The 17,875-nt window shown below is 42.3% G+C and overlaps 2 protein-coding genes across 3 annotated transcripts; both read left to right on the forward strand.

Annotated features, from left to right (window-relative positions):
* Positions 1-466: 466 nt before the first annotated feature.
* LOC121304324 (proteasome subunit beta type-7-like) lies at positions 467-7,539 on the forward strand. The gene is made up of 8 exons (XM_041235396.1): positions 467-634; positions 1,797-1,890; positions 2,558-2,655; positions 3,230-3,370; positions 5,750-5,865; positions 6,133-6,191; positions 6,730-6,881; positions 7,088-7,539. Exons 1-8 carry the CDS (start codon positions 570-572, stop codon positions 7,197-7,199), a joined length of 837 nt encoding a protein of 278 aa, XP_041091330.1. The 5' UTR covers positions 467-569; the 3' UTR covers positions 7,200-7,539.
* Positions 7,540-8,142: 603 nt separating this feature from the next.
* Positions 8,143-17,038, forward strand: LOC121304334 (histone H3-like centromeric protein A). 2 transcript variants are annotated; one of them, XM_041235409.1, is made up of 5 exons: positions 8,143-8,180; positions 10,484-10,678; positions 12,357-12,493; positions 14,015-14,089; positions 14,759-17,038. In XM_041235409.1, the coding sequence occupies exons 2-5, from the start codon at positions 10,519-10,521 to the stop codon at positions 14,891-14,893; spliced, it is 507 nt and encodes a 168-aa protein (XP_041091343.1). In that variant the 5' UTR covers positions 8,143-8,180; positions 10,484-10,518; the 3' UTR covers positions 14,894-17,038. The 2 variants fall into 2 exon arrangements, with proteins under 2 accessions (XP_041091343.1, XP_041091342.1); XM_041235408.1 differs by having other exon boundaries at positions 8,179-8,263.
* Positions 17,039-17,875: the final 837 nt, after the last annotated feature.

The following is a 17,875-nucleotide window of genomic DNA, read 5'->3' on the forward strand; positions in this document are numbered from 1 at the left end:
GTCGGCTCTCAATTACGTAACTAGACCCTTAATGAACGGATCATTTGCTTAATTAGACCTTTTAATTGTTTTCAGCTCTTAAACAGTTGCAGATTTGAAGTTAGCCCTAACATTTTCTAAGTAACTTTGCAATAACTCAATTTGCAATAACTACCAACACAATTAACAAATAACAATACAATTAAACGATTTACACAGTAAAACTTGGCAGAAAGGCTTTTCTCCCAGTCCCTGCCATTAAACAAACATTTTATTCAGCTACAATGTATAGCGTAAATGAGTGCCTTTGAATAACCGAACCCATTATACACGCAGCCAGGTTGCAATACACCCGGTTCGCCGCGAGAGGGAGACAGAACACCACAGACAACTTCTGAACTGTCCCGCACTGAGAGGTAATTTTGCTGTAAAGAAATCATGTGATAGAAAATATGAAAGTGAAAGTTTAATTTTTTTTTTTTTTGTTGTATGCATGTTTGTGCGCACGCAGCAAGCAAGTCATCTTCCTGTTTCTCCCTCTCTCTCTCTCTCTCCATCTCCATCTCTCTGTGATCGACTCCCATTCCACGATGCTGCTCAGAGCAAAACCTAGCTTCGCTCCTGTCGGGGGATTCAACTTTGAAAATGTTCAGAGGTCAGTTTTTGAGTTTCGTTCAGGCAGAATCGACACAAGCCGTGTCACGCAGCTATGAGGCCAGTGACCGCGCTGCGCACAACCTGTGTTACCAAATTAAGGAAGTTATAATATGTATATTTATGTATGTTTTAATATATTGTTTTGTTGCAGATAGACGCGATTTTATATGAAATAAATACAACGTTTGGATAAATTTAACCCCCTCCTATAAATAAAAAATAAAAAAAATTACAATGATTTCTTCGGGTATTTCAAATTATAAATGTATGCTGCATCATTTTTACACGCATTGTATTACCAAGAGTTTAAAAAAAAAACAGGAATGGAGTTTTTGTTCACTGGAGCCGGATCATATAGTTCGGCTGTATAAAGTGAATCAGGATCGAATTCCACTCACCCGTAGATTAACTTTTACCCACCGAGTCACCCGCTGAGCAGAGTGGAAAAGAGGCCAGAATTAACAGCTAGGTCCTGCAGACTAAGCTGTGCAATACGTGTGTTGCATTATGATTCACTTGTTGTGGTTATCAGTGAGGTTATGTGCAACAATGCAAGTGTGTTTTAACATTATTTCAGTTGCTCTAGCGTAAGAGTAGACAGGTGCAGTTATAAAATAAATCAGCGTTTTACCCTGTAGAGTAGATAGGTGCAGTTAGAAAAGAGATCAGCGTTTCACCCTGTAGAGTAGACAGGTGCAGTTATAAAAGAGATCAGCGTTTCACACTGTAGAGTAGACAGGTGCAGTTATAAAAAAGATTAGCGTTTCACACTGTAGAGTAGACAGGTGCAGTTATAAAAGAGATCAGCGTTTCACCCTGTAGAGTAGACAGGTGCAGTTATAAAAGAGATCAGCGTTTCACCCTGTAGAGTAGACAGGTGCAGTTATAAAAGAGATCAGCGTTTCACCCTGTAGAGTAGACAGGTGCAGTTATAAAAGAGATCAGCGTTTCACCCTGTAGAGTAGACAGGTGCAGTTATAAAAGAGATCAGCGTTTCACCCTGTAGAGTAGACAGGTGCAGTTATAAAAGAGATCAGCGTTTCACCCTGTAGAGTAGACAGGTGCAGTTATAAAAGAGATCAGTGTTTCACCCTGTAGAGTAGACCGGTGCAGTTATAAAACGTGCATTTATTTGGTATTATGGTGAAATGTGTTCACAGGAACGCCATGCTGGAAGAGCAGATGTCTGGACAGGGGTTCAAGGCCCCCAGAGCACGGAAGACTGGCACCACCATCGCAGGGATTGTATTCAAGGTACCCGCGGTGTAATAGATCTGCTCCCAGCAGCTGATGAGTTCATAACATTGACACTTTACAATGAGACCCTACCCTATCAGTGACACTGCACAATGAGACCCTACCCTATCAGTGACACTGCACAATGAGACCCTACCCTATCAGTGACACTGCACAATACAATGAGACCCTACCCTATCAGTGACACTGCACAATGAGACCCTACCCTATCAGTGACACTGCACAATGAGACCCTACCCTATCAGTGACACTGCACAATGAGACCCTACCCTATCAGTGACACTGCACAATGAGACCCTACCCTATCAGTGACACTGCACAATGAGACCCTACCCTATCAGTGACACTGCACAATGAGACCCTACCCTATCAGTGACACTGCACAATGAGACCCTACCCTATCAGTGACACTTTACAATGAGACCCTACCCTATCAGTGACACTGCACAATGAGACCCTACCCTATCAGTGACACTCTGAGTGACAGCTCACAATGAGACCCCTTTCTCAGCTCCTCTGAGTGACAGCTCACAATGAGACCCCTTTCTCAGCTCCTCTGAGTGACAGCTCACAATGAGACCCCTTTCTCAGCTCCTCTGAGTGACAGCTCACAATGAGACCCCTTTCTCAGCTCCTCTGCAGGTGACTGTGTTTTATCCTGCAGGATGGTGTAATTCTGGGAGCTGACACCAGGGCCACTGATGACATGGTGGTGGCCGATAAGAACTGCATGAAGATCCATCACATCGCTCCCAACATCTAGTGAGTACGAGACCAGAGACACTGAGAAACCCTGCTGGGTTGTATTCATGTGGAGCTGCATTATTATTGCCTTGTTATAAACGGGAAAACATGGAATCACTTTGAACCCTTTGTGAAAGTGTCACATAGTGAAAGCACAGCAAAGTGTAATAAAGCACAGTGATAGCATGGTACTGCACAGTGATAGCATGGTACAGCACAGTGATAGCATGGTACAGCAGTGGATTGCTTGGGATTGTTCTCTCCACAGAAATCAGGGGCTGACAATCAGGTGAGGGTCATTGCTGTTGATCTGTCTGATTCACTATTCCAACTAAAACAACTGAAGAAACAGCTGCTTGGGTTTGTGAGGACCGCTGCTTTTCCTAGACTGCGAAGAACAGCGATCCACACAAACCCACTGTTTCTCTTGGGATGGTAAATTCAGCCCAGTCCACAGGAATGCCCTTCCCCTGTGGAGAGCTGTGCCTAGCAGTTTCGCGCAGGTCTGTATCAGACCTCACCCTTGCAGAGGTGCGAGAGGCACTAGCCAGACCGTGTTGAGTTGATTCAGCCCCCCCCTCTCCTCCCCCAGCTGCTGCGGAGCGGGCGTGGCTGCGGACGCCGAGGTCATCACGCAGATGATGTCATCGCAGCTGCAGCTGCACGCCCTGTCGACGGGACGGGCTGCCCGCGTCGTCACGGTTACCACGCTGCTCAAACAGATGCTGTTCAGGTGAGGAAACCGAAACGAAACCGAGGCACGCGCTCAGCTCCACTGAGATCAACCTGTTTATATTGTAATGAAACCATAGTATATATGGATCGAAAGAAGTCTTATTGCACAGCAGTTTCACCCAACCTAGGTTTTACTACAAGCTTGATCAGCCACAGTGTTTAGGTACTATTAGTGACACTAATAGTAAAACCAGGAATGGCTCTTATTTCCTAATACATATTAGTTTTGGCTGTATGGTAACTGTTTGGATGATTTGATTGTTCTTCTAGTTTATGAAGTTTGGTCTCTCTCTTTGCATTAGTGCTGTATATACACTGCCAGTCAAGGCTGGTCAACGACAGGAAAGTGCACACAGGCTGCATTGCAGTTTAAACGCTTTGTGCTCACTTTTATACACACAAAACAACACAAAAGCCTTTCCAACTTGGAGCACTTTGTTACACAAAACAATTCCCTCAAATGCACCAAGGTGTTTCCCCGTGGAGCCCTAGAGGCTTATGGGATATGTAGTTTTATTTTAATGCTGTCGGCCATGACACCCCTCACATGGACTACACAGTTTCTACACAGAGAGGGAATACCCAGTAATTATACAGGCGGGACTCTCATCAACTCCTTTTAAATATTGAATTTGTGATGCGCGTTTTCAACATGTATAAGTTATATCTGAAAGCACAGATTTCAAAAGTTAAGAGCGTGTTGTAAAAGAAATTGAAAAATGAAAACAAAAGTGCTCCTACTTTTCTGTTCCGTTATTGCTGTGTGACAATGTGGGCAATAATCCTGACACTGCCAGGGCACTACAGCAGACATTTTGAAAAGAGCTTTGAAACAGACTTTAAAGTTAAAAGTGTAAAGTTGTCAGGATGTTTGCAATGAAAATAACAAATTGCAGGTATGTTGTCTAACACAATGGAAGTAATGTCAAAACTTTACAATGCATTAGTAAGACCTCGTCTAGAATATTGTGTCCAGTTCTGGTCACCTGTGCTGAATTAGAGACTCAGAGACAGGAGCTGCAGTGAAGCGCTGAATTAGAGACTAAGAGATAGGAGCTGTAGTGAAGCACTGTACAGAGACTCAGAGACAGGAGCTGTAGTGAAGCACTGTACAGAGACTCAGAGATAGGAGCTGCAGTGAAGCACTGTACAGAGACTCAGAGACAGGAGCTGCAGTGAAGCGCTGAATTAGAGACTCAGAGACAGGAGCTGCAGTGAAGCGCTGAATTAGAGACTCAGAGATAGGTGCTGCAGTGAAGCGTTGAATTAGAGACTCAGTGACAGGAGCTGCAGTGAAGCGCTGAATTAGAGACTCAGAGATTGGAGCTGCAGTGAAGCGCTGAATTAGAGACTCAGAGACAGGAGCTGCAGTGAAGCGTTGAATTAGAGACTCAGTGACAGGAGCTGCAGTGAAGCACTCTACAGAGACTCAGAGACAGGAGCTGCAGTGAAGCACTGTACAGAGACTCAGTGACAGGAGCTGCAGTGAAGCGTTGAATTAGAGACTCAGAGACAGGAGCTGCAGTGAAGCGCTGAATTAGAGACTCAGTTGAATTAGAGACTCAGTGACAGGAGCTGCAGTGAAGCACTCTACAGAGACTCAGAGACAGGAGCTGCAGTGAAGCACTGTACAGAGACTCAGTGACAGGAGCTGCAGTGAAGCGTTGAATTGGAGACTAAGAGACAGGAGCTGCAGTGAAGCATTGAATTAGAGACTCAGTGACAGGAGCTGCAGTGAAGCGCTGAATTAGAGACTCAGAGATTGGAGCTGCAGTGAAGCGTTGAATTAGAGACTCAGAGACAGGAGCTGCAGTGAAGCGCTGAATTAGAGACTCATAGATAGGAGCTGCAGTGAAGCGTTGAATTAGAGACTCAGTGACAGGAGCTGCAGTGAAGCACTCTACAGAGACTCAGAGACAGGAGCTGCAGTGAAGCACTGTACAGAGACTCAGAGATAGGAGCTGCAGTGAAGCGTTGAATTAGAGACTCAGAGACAGGAGCTGCAGTGAAGCGCTGAATTAGAGACTCATAGATAGGAGCTGCAGTGAAGCGTTGAATTAGAGACTCAGTGACAGGAGCTGCAGTGAAGCACTCTACAGAGACTCAGAGACAGGAGCTGCAGTGAAGCACTGTACAGAGACTCAGTGACAGGAGCTGCAGTGAAGCGTTGAATTGGAGACTAAGAGACAGGAGCTGCAGTGAAGCACTGAATTAGAGACTTCTAATGCAAAGTGTGTAGCAAAAGCTATTAGTGACTGAAAATGAATTTAACTTCCCTGAAACAATGTGGATACCCAGAATACCTAACCTAACGTTTTCATTGTGGGCGGAGTCTTGTCATTGTGATGTAACAATGTCCCCTGTTTCTCCCCCCTAGGTACCAGGGCCATATTGGCGCCTCCCTGATTGTGGGCGGGTATGATGTGACTGGGCCACACCTCTACACCATCTACCCACACGGCTCCACTGACAAGCTGCCCTACGTTACCATGGGTACGGGCTAGAGGGTGAGGGGGCGGGCTGTAAATAGAAATCCACTTTCACCTGAAAAAGAAACTTTTGAGGTCCTGAAATCTCCTTTATATCATCCCCAGCCAAGGTCAGCAACCAGAGAATAGGATTCAAACCCAGTGGCATGAGTCACCCTGCACTCGACTAGAGCAGGCACTCTTCAGTGTCTGTGTAAAGCCCCTGTTCCTCAGTGTGTCCAGGACTCTCGTGTGTAAAGCTCTTGTATTCAAGTAGATTTTTCTGTCACAGGGTCTGGATCAGCATCTGCAATGGCTGTGTTTGAAGACCGGTTCAAGCCCAACATGGAGGTAAAACCGACACTAGAAATATAATGTTATAAATGTGTTGGTGTGTGATTCTGGACCCTCTCTCTCTGTCTTGTCTTTGCAGTTCTGTGTGTGTGTGTGTGTGTGTGTGTGTGACTCTGGACTGTGTTCTCATGGCTGTTGTAGTTCTGTATAATTTCTAGACCCTTGTGTGCTCTGTAGTTCTCTGTGTGCTCTAGACTATTTCATGACTAGTCATGTGTGTTCTAGACTATACAGTGAATAGTTGCGTTTGTGTTCTAGACTTGCTGTCATGTGACTAGTTCTGTCTGTGTTCTAGACACTCGTGACTGCAGCCCTGTGTGTGTTCTAGGCTCTCCCATGACTGTAGTTCTATGTGTGTTCTAGGCTCTCCCATGACTGTAGTTCATGATGTGTGTTCTAGGCTCTCCCATGACTGTAGTTCTGTGTGTTTTAGGCTCTCCCGTGACTGTAGTTCATGGCCTGTGTTCTAGACTCTGTTCTGTGTCTATTGGGTTTCTCTGCTGACACTGTTTTTTGTTCTCTCTCTGTGTCTCAGTTGGAGGAGGCCCAGCGGTTGGTTCAAGACGCCATCACGGCCGGTATCTTCTGTGACCTGGGCTCCGGCAGCAACGTGGACCTGTGTGTGATCAGCAAGGGCAGTGTGGACATCCTGAGACCCTTCGACCAGCCGGGCAAGAGGGGGCGCAAGTGAGTACAGAGAGAGAGAGGGAGACAGAGTGAGAGGGTACACATAGAGATCCACTGAGAGAGATCAGAGTACAGAGGCAGAGCCGGAGAGAGAGGCAGAAACAGAGATTGAGATACACACACACACACACACACAGCTATCGTAAAGCTAGTTCCAATAATATGATGAACCTTTCAAAGTAATATTGTCTCTCCCTCTTTCTTAGGCACGGGCAGTACCGTTATAAGCAGGGTACTACGGCCGTCCTGACGAAGACGGTCACTCCCATCGCAGTGGAGCTTGTAGAGGAGACTGTCCAGCGAATGGACACGGAGTAGCGTCCACTGCGGGGACCCTCACCCGTGTATGTGTCTCAGAGGGCTCCTACACACCCCCAGCAGCGATGTCATTCCATAAAGCAGCACACTGCATCGTTCACAGCTGAAACAGCTGAAGTTTCAGAAACAGTTTTTACCAGGATGGTTAGTGAACAGCAGTAAAGAAGAATGACACAGAACACACACACTATAAGATATAAAATCTATTATAAAATGGTCCAATGGTAAAAGCGTAGTAAAGCATAGTAAAAAGCATGCAAGGCATAGGTAGCATTGTAAAGACCAGTATGGTAAAGCATATACAAAGACATGCAATTCAATTAAAAGGATTCTAACTTTATGATGATGTTGTGTTTTGTTTGTGTCAAGTGCCACATTAAATCTCGCTGTCATATTGTCAGTAAGCAACCAAATCAAGCAAGACGGGCCGAATGGTGTCCTGTCGTTTGTAAACTTTCTTATGTACTTATATAGAGAGGATACACCTGAGAGAGTGCTGTGTAGTTATTCCACAGTGTCACCATCCTATATAGAGAGGATACAGTGTAATATTAACACAACACACCCAATAAAGCAAAAGCAAAGCTTTCTACTTTCTGGTTTGGAAACCAGCCATTTCAATCTAACTAGCATCTTCACATTCGCGGCTCCGCCCACGTCGAGGTTCCAGGGCGCTCTGATTGGTTGCTCATTTAAATCCTCTTTCCAATCCGCCTCTATTTTTTTTTTTTTTGTTTCAAAACTCCCCCCGTCTTTTTTTTTTTTTTTTTTTTTTTTTTGTCGTTTTCTGATTGGACGGTGAGCGGCCCAGAATTAATCCCATTGGTTCTCTTTTGGCAATCTCTTACCAAAGCGTTTCGCCTATGTAATTGGAGCCCTTGGCTGCTAATCTTGCGGTTCTCGTCGCTCATTGGTCGCTGGGGCGGGGCGCATTGTTTGAATTTGAACGCTGCTGCTGGAGTTGTGTTTTTGTTTTTAACAGTAAGTGAATATTTGTTGTTGGTTTTTTTTCATGAATGTACCGGAATGGTAAATACATTCTCGGGCGGGTAAATCTAGACAAGGTAAGGCTTTGTTTTATAATATTAATAATAATTTCCAATAACTTTTTAAACTAAATTAGGGAAGATAAACGTAGCTACACCGTCACTAGCGTGTAAACCAGCGTCTCTCAATTGAAATATTTACACAAAATCTTAGTAAATAAACAGATAGCCCACAAAACAAGACCTGTATGTTATGAAACAAAAGAAAAACACAATTTGTTTAGCATGAAATCAGAGATATTTAGTGATCGTAGGCTGCAGTAGCTTTTAATTCAAGCAGTATTTATGTATTTTATTTTTGCATTGATTACAAAAGTGCTGGTTTCATGAGTTTGGCATTGCTGTTTTATAAAACACGATATTTATTTATGTGTTTGTTTTGGGGGGCGTTGCTAAAAACAACAAAAAGCGTTTAATTTCTGTGTTTTACATCTTGCCCGAGTTTGTGTTGAAATTGGATGCCATTTGTAGAGAATGACATGCGTGCAAACAAAGTAAAACTGTTTGTCTGCTGCTTTAATGAAACTTCACTGTGGGAAAAATGCAATAAACGGACCCAGGCACTAGAAGAAATTGTGAAAATGAATGAAAATGATCCAGTCTTCACACGGCGCAAACAACCCGATTTTAACAATTTGATTAGATTTTAAAATGAAAAGTTGAGTTATACCGCGGTGGAAATAAGCCTGCCATTGCATAGCAGTGTGATCCATTCCCTGTTTTACTACAGGTTTAAAACCCACCCGAGCGTGCTACCTATTCACAAAGACCAATTAGAAAGTGGATCGGAGATCTCTTTAACCTGATTGGTCGATACGAGAGCTTTTTAATCTCTGATAAAGGCCTTGCATACGGTTTTCGTGTGCTTTCTTTCTGTTTGAAAGAACATTTCGGTTCTTTACAGACCCTCTGCATGTTTGTCAGTGTAGACAGTTCTGCTTCCCAGCTATCTGTTTAAATTTTGCATAGCAAATCAAGTGGGGGAAAAAAACGAGACGAGTTTATGCTGTCAGAGACAATACAGTCACCACAATAGCAGTGATCTCTGGTAGCTTTATTTCAGCATGTCACTGTAATGCAGGCATGGTGCTCTACTCTAACAAAGCCAGGAAGAGGCTTTGAAAAAACTTGAAGGCACTGTGAACAAGTTACTGAACAAACAGGACTATCAGGATTAACATATAGACAACTAGATAGCTTTAATTACTAAAATTGTTAATGTTAGGGCATAATGGAAACTCTGATTCTGAATCTAGCAGAAATGCCCAAACATGCACTCAAATCCATATAAGTTAGCTGTAGTTGTTGTTCTTTACATGGAAGTATAAGCTTTTATTATTTGGAAATACCCAGGAAGCGTGCGCCTCTGGATTGACCCAAGGCTGACCCTCGGAGCCAGCATTGCATGATAATATAAGTTTATATAAAATGTTAATTAGAATTAATGCAGATTTAAAGAAAGAAGTAAAAATGATGCCACAATATATAGAACACCATTAGTAAGAATAAGTCATGGGTTTGAATATAAACAATAACAAGTAGTTGTCACGTGACAGCTAAGTTTGTATGACTATTTTATAAATACGTTAGAATGCATTGATTCAAAATGGTTATTTATTAAAGATCTAATGCCACCTTTTGAATGTAAACTTCATCTCTCTTTCCTACTACTCGCCTGAAGAGACCTTTGATGTATTGAAAGCTTGTGATTAATTATGGTTTCGTTAGTCCAATGAAAGATATCGCATCTCCTTCTCTTTGTCTATCATATACAGTAAAAAAGCAAACCAAAACTTTCAGAGATTCACCACTGGGTCATAACCTAACAACCCTGTGAATTTGAACTCAAATCTAGTAGGGGGTGTTTTGCTAAAATTGTGCTTTTGTTTATTTCCAGTGGTCACCTAGTGGTGAAGGATAGTAGTGTAGTTATGCAAATTTATATTATGCAGTCAGAAAACAACTGACAGTAAATGTTCAGCTGGTTCATTCAGATCTTTTAAATGATTGCTCTTTTTTTAGAAATGTCAAATCTGGCTTTTCTGCCAACATTGAAATGGCTGCCATTCTTGACTAACACATTTTTTTACCCATGATCTTCTGGTGTGACCCCATTTAGGGAGTAGTCTTGTTTTGTAGAATCGAAGGTCCTGCAACACCGTTTTGAAAATTGAAGTATCGACCCCTTTGCTTGGAACGCCTGTTCCAACTGATGTGTTTGTACCCTGTCTGTCTCAGAGTTCCTGTGCTGTGATTGGCTGGCCAAGGGAACGATGCGTCGCGACAAGTCGGGAGCCTCAAAGAAGCGCAAGGGGACCACCCCCCAGAGGAGGGACCGGTCACCCCCCAAGTCCCCCGCAAGGAGACCCCCGCAAACCCCCCTCAGAAAACCACCGCCCCAAAAATCACCTGTACGAAGAGTGAGTGGTCCTGGTGAGGCACACTAATGAAATGCATTTATAAATAAATAAATCATGCCACCCTACACCAGTGAAAACTCAGTGGGTCATTTGCAGCCTGCCAAATTTAGTGATGTATCTAACTAGTGGATTAAGCAGGTTTAGCCCACTTGATTGATTAAAATTGGTAGCCCTGCTAATCCCTGTTGCAGCGTACCAGAAGTTAATCCTCACAAATGGACCATCTTCTCAATCTGACCATCCTGATTGCAGCCGTGTACCCAATCGGATTCCTGAGGTCCTGTTGAAGTGGATTATCTTAGTACTGTGAAGTTATGTTTTGCAGACGGCTGCATTTTTTCCCCTGAGGTGACTAGTACATCTGAAAACATTATTCCCTACATTTACATGATCTCTGCAGGTAAGAAATTGCAGTGTCCAGTGTGAAAAAAACAACACCAAATAATAAACCAACATCCAAAGTAGCACTATTGCATTCAAATGTTTAATACAAAAAAATGCCTGCTTACAAGCTCTTGCAGCGTTTAAATTTGTAATGTAACAGGAAAGCCTGAATGAGACTGGAGTCTGTATCATCTGATCAGAAACCGCTGAACCCCACGTCTGCTTCATCTGAACCTTCATCACTGATGATGCAAGCAATTGTCTGACTCCAAAGCAACTACTGGGCAGTTTATTTGCACATGCACCGCAATATTTCAGCTCCTGCATTGTTTGCACATGGTTATTAAACAGAATGGTTAAAGGTTACTTTCAGCTTTAATGAAATTAAAGAATGTAGTATATGAACAGACACCGAGAAGGAATTATATCGTAGTGTCAAACTGAACAGGATTAGGGAACATGCAGATACCGTTTTGTTTTTACGCCTTGACTCAAATACAGGCTGCGTATCCCAGATCCCCAGAAGGACGAATCTCACTGTGAACTGCATATTCTCTTAGATTTCTGTCTCTTCTGGGCGTTTTGAAAATAGATGCTGTAACAGAGGTGTTGTGTTGCAGTGTGGGTGTCTGCTGAGACGAGAGACACACACAGGTTTTGATGTTGAAACGCTGCACAGGTGTCCAGGTTTTATTTACAATCGCAAGGGTTGCAAGGTTATTCAGGGTACCTAAAAAGTGCTTTATAGTTGAGTTGTTTTATAAGCAAGGCTATAAAAAATACTGAAGCTACTGCAAATAACAATGTTTTACCCTTTGATTGGTCATCGGATAGCGGATTGCTTTAGCCTAGACTTTTCGGTCCCTTCGCAATAAGATTGTACATTAGCTTTATGCATTATCTGTCATGATTACCTATGAGAGTCACGTTTTAACCAAAATGTGTATTAAATTAGCATAGCTGTGTTATAGCTGCGTGCTGCCGACACCAGGCTTGAGCGATTACCTTTAGAGTTAAAGTAAGATCTCTAACTTGATTCATTGAGCGGGAGTTGTTTTAAAAATACAAAAACATGAAGAAATACCAGCCGATGCCACGATTTTGTGGAAAAATACAAATACGGAGCTAATATCAGCTAGTTGTACACTGCAGTTGTACCTTCTTTCATATAATCTACATTAATCTATCTCTAATCTCTTCCTGTTTCAGGCAGTGCTCAGTCCTTGCTGCTGTGTAAACTCTATATGTGTGTGTGTGTTTCAGGCAGTGCTCAGTCCTTGCTCCTGTATAAACTGTGTGTATTTCAGGCAGCGCTCCTTCCTCGGCGGGCCAAAGCCCTCGTAAGAGGAAGCGGTTCCGACCCGGCACTCGAGCTCTGATGGAGATCCGGAAATACCAGAAATCCACGGAACTGCTGATCCGCAAGGCCCCCTTCTCCAGACTGGTGAGTGACGGGCAGGGGAATAGAGATTGTTTAAAATGCTCTTAGATTAGCTAGTTTACCCTTCACTGTAATGCTCCACTTAGCCTGTGAGTCTCTACCATTCATCTACTGGGGCACTGCTTTTCCAATACAACTGTACTAACCAGGGGCACCTAACTGGGTTTAATAGTAAGGTAAAGAAGAACTGCCGAGCGAAGCCAGGCGAATATACCTTTGCAAAGAAGCTCTGGGAAATCTCATTTCTACTGTTCAGTCTTTTTCAAGTTACTGTTTTTGTAATAGTTGAAATTGTAAAAATTGATTTGCCAAGTATGTGAAATTCACCTGCCCCAGACCCTAGACAAATGATTGTGTATCATGAGCTACACTGGTAAATACTGAGTGGCCCTTTTCATCAGTCAGCATGTATTTCTGCATTTTATACTCATTCAGGGACATAAAACACCTAAATGATTAGTATAAAGTGAATGTGAGATTAAATTAGGGTTCAGTACGCATGTTTCAGTATGAAAGCTGAACATTAATATCAGCGGAAACAACTATGTTACATTTTTTATGAAAGTTATAGCCAATGTTTTCATTAAGATAAAATCAGGCTTGTGTGATTTTGAAGTGCTGCATGTTGATATATTTACTGCATAATCTAAGTGACAAAAAAGATCTTGGTGGGAATTGAACTTGTTCATGGCCTGTGGCAACATTAACCCAATTCTGAAACCCAACATTAATTAATAACTATTATCAATAACTTGTTTACCTTTCCTTCAATAATGATTTTATCAATGTGGCCCATCCTCTGAAATATTTTTATATTTTACTTTAAAGCAAACCAATGCCAAACACAACAAGGTATAATACATAAATAATGAACGAAAAAAGTGGAGGGGGGACCCCCAACCCCCCCCCCACCCCCATATTCAAAGTTGGTGTCAATAATTTTGTGTAAAAAAAAAAAAATTAAAAAAAATAACGAAATAATTAATAATTCCCTGAATGTCCACCAGGAGGCATTTCTGCTTATTGAAGGTGCTTCATTCAGCCCTTAGAATTCTACCCTGCATTCCTCGTCCGTAACCGTTAGTGATGCATTTCGAAAAGCTGAAAGTGCTTCTGTATGCTTCTGTACTGCATGACGCAGCTGGCATCCCCAAGGAGGTTCTGTGACTTTGAGAAGTTTATTCAGCGTTGTATCCTACCAATATAAATAAATCCTTCTTGCCGCTGAAGTTGTTCAACACATACAAACATGCACACATTTCAGAGGTTTAAATAATCCTAGCAGTGATGTGCATAAGAATGGAAGTTTTAAATGATGCCTTGTAACTGATAAGAAGTTGAGCCCCTATTGGAACCTATTAGTAGCTACACTTCTAATGTCACTGAGAGTGTAGATCTCGCACCCTGCATGTCAATGACGAAGCATTTGAAACGTTTAACCAAAACAGGTTCTATGTGTGACAGACTCCTCGACACAGCAAAGAGTTCACGAGAATGAGTCTGTGTGTTTGTGTCTCTTGACAGGTGCGGGAGGTGTGTCAGGGTGTGTCCTCGCAGGATCTCAAGTGGCAGAGCCTGGCGCTCATCGCACTGCAGGAGGTGAGAGGCAGGGGTTTGGAAGAATTTTTTAGGAATCCCACCTAAGTGTGGCTACCTTGTGATCAGTCAAAAAATAAGTGGTGCATTCTCCACTGGGAAGGGGATTGAAGTGGCTCATCTGCTAAAAGCCCAGCTGAGTGGTGTGCAGGGTGAGTCGTACAGTCAGGGGAGCACAGACTCGCGTCCTGGCTGTGCGAAGTCGTCGGTCTTCAACTGGGATTTCGAGGGAGCGTCGCATTGGCTCTGATGCTCCTGTGGGTTTAGGGAGGCAAAACCAGCCGGAGAAGTTGCTTGGTTATGGGACACCCACTGATCCTTCAGTTCTCCTGAGCTGTGGGGGGGGGGGGGTGGAAATCGGGCGTAAAATTATTGGACACTCGTTTTTTTCTTTTTTTAATGTTTGTTTTTTGTCAGATTAATATTGGTTACGCTCTGATGTTGCCTACCATTGACAACATAATATAGGGTATGCACTATGCAGGCGAAATATAGGTGGTAGTAGTTTTCATGATAGATGTACTGTGTAAGACAATTCATGCAATGTTCAATATTCAGTCTTTTCTATACATAAGCAGTAAAATGCTGTTGCAGTCATTTATAATAGCTGTTTATACAATAAACCTTGTTGTTAAGATATTTTATTGGCAGTCTTCTTGTCCCTCTGCACAGGCAGCCGAGGCGTTTCTGGTGCGCCTGTTTGAAGACTCGTACATGTGCTCCATACATGCCAAGAGGGTGACGCTGTACGCCAAGGACCTGCAGCTAGCCAGGAGGATCAGGGGGATCCACCATGGGCTGGGCTGAGACTCAACCCCTCCGCCTTGCGCTGTGAAGCAACCTGAGGTCACACCTTCATGAGCAATTTCACTGTGCGAGCAGCTCTTCCATAACTGTTATTAAACGCTGAAAGAAGCTTCACGAACTCAATAGAGCTGCACAGATCTACGGTTCGAATCAAGATCTCCGCAGGTGAGGGTCGCTGGTGTTGATTGGGCTGATTTACCATTCGGAGTGAAACAAGTAAAGAGACAGCTGCCTGGGTTTGTGTGGATCGCTGCTCTCCACAGAGAAAGAAAAGCGTCGATCCACACAAACCCAGGCAGCTGTTTCTTCATTCATTGCACTTTGAATGACAAATCAGCCCAATCGAGATCTGTGAACCTCGTCTTTGGAGCGCTCAATCCCATAATAAAAGTTTGTGCAGCGCTAAAATTCAGTGACCGACGTATGGACTTTGAGAAAGACATCCATTGAATTTATGAAGTTCCTTTTCCTTCACGTGAAATAGTTTTTGAATTTGACTAGTCTTGTATTATATTAAATCCATCCCTTACTATTGTATGGTGTTTGCAGTCATTCTGATGCTCCTCCAGTATTGCTTTCTTATAATTGTATTCTAAATCTGGCTTTGCGCTTGACTGTAGAATCGAAGTGCCAGGCACTGTACAGCCTTCCTCGTTCCATTCAAATCGTGTGACTTAATCTAACCCTGCCTACTCTACGTGCATATAGAGAGTAGATAGGTAGAGCAGAGTTAAAAGGTCAGTCGCATGATTTGAATGGAATGAGGAAGGCTGTTCAGTGCCTGGCACTTAGGTTTCTCCAGACAAGCTCAAAGGCAGATGACTCAATATTGGAGCAGCAGAACCCAGAGTCCATCGGAATGATTGCAAACCCCACCAAACTTTGTGTTTGATGTATATACATTCTAGATTAAGCTGTGTGCTCCTTTTAAAGTGATGCAGAACAGAGCTGTTTTTAATAATGGTAAACTCAGTCTTCCTGCTGGTTACAGTGTGGCAGTACTGCAAGTCTGTTTTATAGCAACCCTCAAAGAAACTTAAATTCAATAACAGGTGTTTTGAAGTCTTCGGATCAAGGTGTAATTATTGACCAGCCACTTCATGAAATAGCTGACCAATAGTGCTTTGAGGACACTTATTCAAAGCAGTGTGTTACTCTTTCAATACTGCTGAAAGCTTGAATGTGCATACTTATACAAAGAAATGAGATATATGTGCATTAAGCAAACTTAAATGGTGACAAGCCAAAAACAAACAAACAGACAACATCCATGTGCTGGTAATATAATATACAGGTGAGGGAGGCTCCAATCACCAGGAGATGAATCAATTCCTCAATTGTTTTTAATTTAGGCTCGCAAAATTAAAAGCTAGGTCAAGCAGTAAAGGATGATGCATCTGTACTTGTCAAAACGTTTCACGTTGAATTCATATGCTTCTTCCCATGCCTTACAGCTATGGACAAAACTGTGCCTTCACCTAGAATTTTAAGATTGAAACAAAATCGAAAAATATATATGAACACAGTTTTGATTTAACCTCTTGTGATCAAAGAAACGCCAAAATGATATCGCAAAAGTCTACCGGGGAAGTCATAATACTAGTACAGTACTCCATGTTAGATTTTGAAATGTCACATTTTTTTTTAGTTAAGTATATGGAAAACTACCAAGCGGTATGTAATTTTAATATGTTAACGTGACATTATTCAGCAGGTTTCCTTTGACTTTCCGAAGCAAAATCAGTTAATTCTGTAGGGAGATTCTATAGCAAAATATTTGGCCATAGCTATAGTCGTGTGCATCGTTGTGGGTGTGGGGTGTTTTTGAAGTCTGCAGCTGCTTTTGTGGATCCTCGCTGGCTATTCAGAGGAGCTGGAAACTGGTCTCAAAATGAGTCTTGACTGATTCAATCTTCTTGTTCCTAAGAGGGGTTTTAGTGAATTCCGAGGTAAATTGATTAATTGAAGCTAGACTGGGTAGTTGTAGTAAGAATTGAATTTTGAATGAATCAAAACTGTTGTCAAATAGCAATCCAATCAAAAACAGCATTATTATTTCATATGAGGAGACAGACCTCCCAAGGAAGAGACAGTGGGTCATGTTTATTTTAAAATAAATACATTTTGCGTGTTCTGCATCATTTTAATGTACTTTTTAAAATGTTTGTCTTTATTTAGATTGTTTTGGGTTTTTTTTGCAAATGAATAAAGACTATTTACTTTAATTTATCTCTTTGCAGTAGATTGTTTTGCTACACTGGCGTTGGAAACCATGTATTTTTGTTTTTATCAAGATCTGCCTCTCCCTACTTGTCTCTCTTTCTCTCCAAGGTCTCGTTTAGAATGCAGTGGGGTCTGAGGACCTGCGATATAATTAGCAATTAGCTGTCTGTCTCTGTGTATGAGAGGGTGCAACTGGACTTGAAGCTTGTCTGCCCCCCCCCCTGTAGAATAATTACTTGAGGTGTGATCCCCTCCCCCCTCATCCCAAGGATTAGTGTTGAAACGATTCACAAAACTTCTCTGTTGCCACACTAAAGTTTTTTGCGTGCTTGAATCCCGTGCAGACCAACTAGTGCATTTTACTCATTTAATCCAAACGTCATCCTTGTGTGTGTGTGTGTGTGTGTGTGTGTGTGTATATATATATATATATATATATATATATATATATATATATATATATATATATATATATATATTATTATTGTCCCCTTATATTTAATGGTGTAAACTAAAGTCTCTTTAGGAAAGTAACACTAGTTTAGTTTTTTTCTGGCAATACACTGACGATGGACACTACCTGATCTAACCTGTATTGCATGGTGTCTGGCGAGCAGCTCCTGAGCTCGGTGTCTGTCTCCTGTCAGTGTGTATCATCCTAAATTATATACTGAGCATCAAAAGAAACGTATCACTATTGTAATAGTTTTATTTTCGGGGGGGGGGGGGGGGGGGGTATATAAATGGACATTGTCAAAA

The sequence above is a fragment of the Polyodon spathula genome, chromosome 37, assembly GCF_017654505.1.
Source record: "Polyodon spathula isolate WHYD16114869_AA chromosome 37, ASM1765450v1, whole genome shotgun sequence".
Classification (NCBI taxonomy): Eukaryota; Metazoa; Chordata; class Actinopteri; order Acipenseriformes; family Polyodontidae; genus Polyodon; species Polyodon spathula.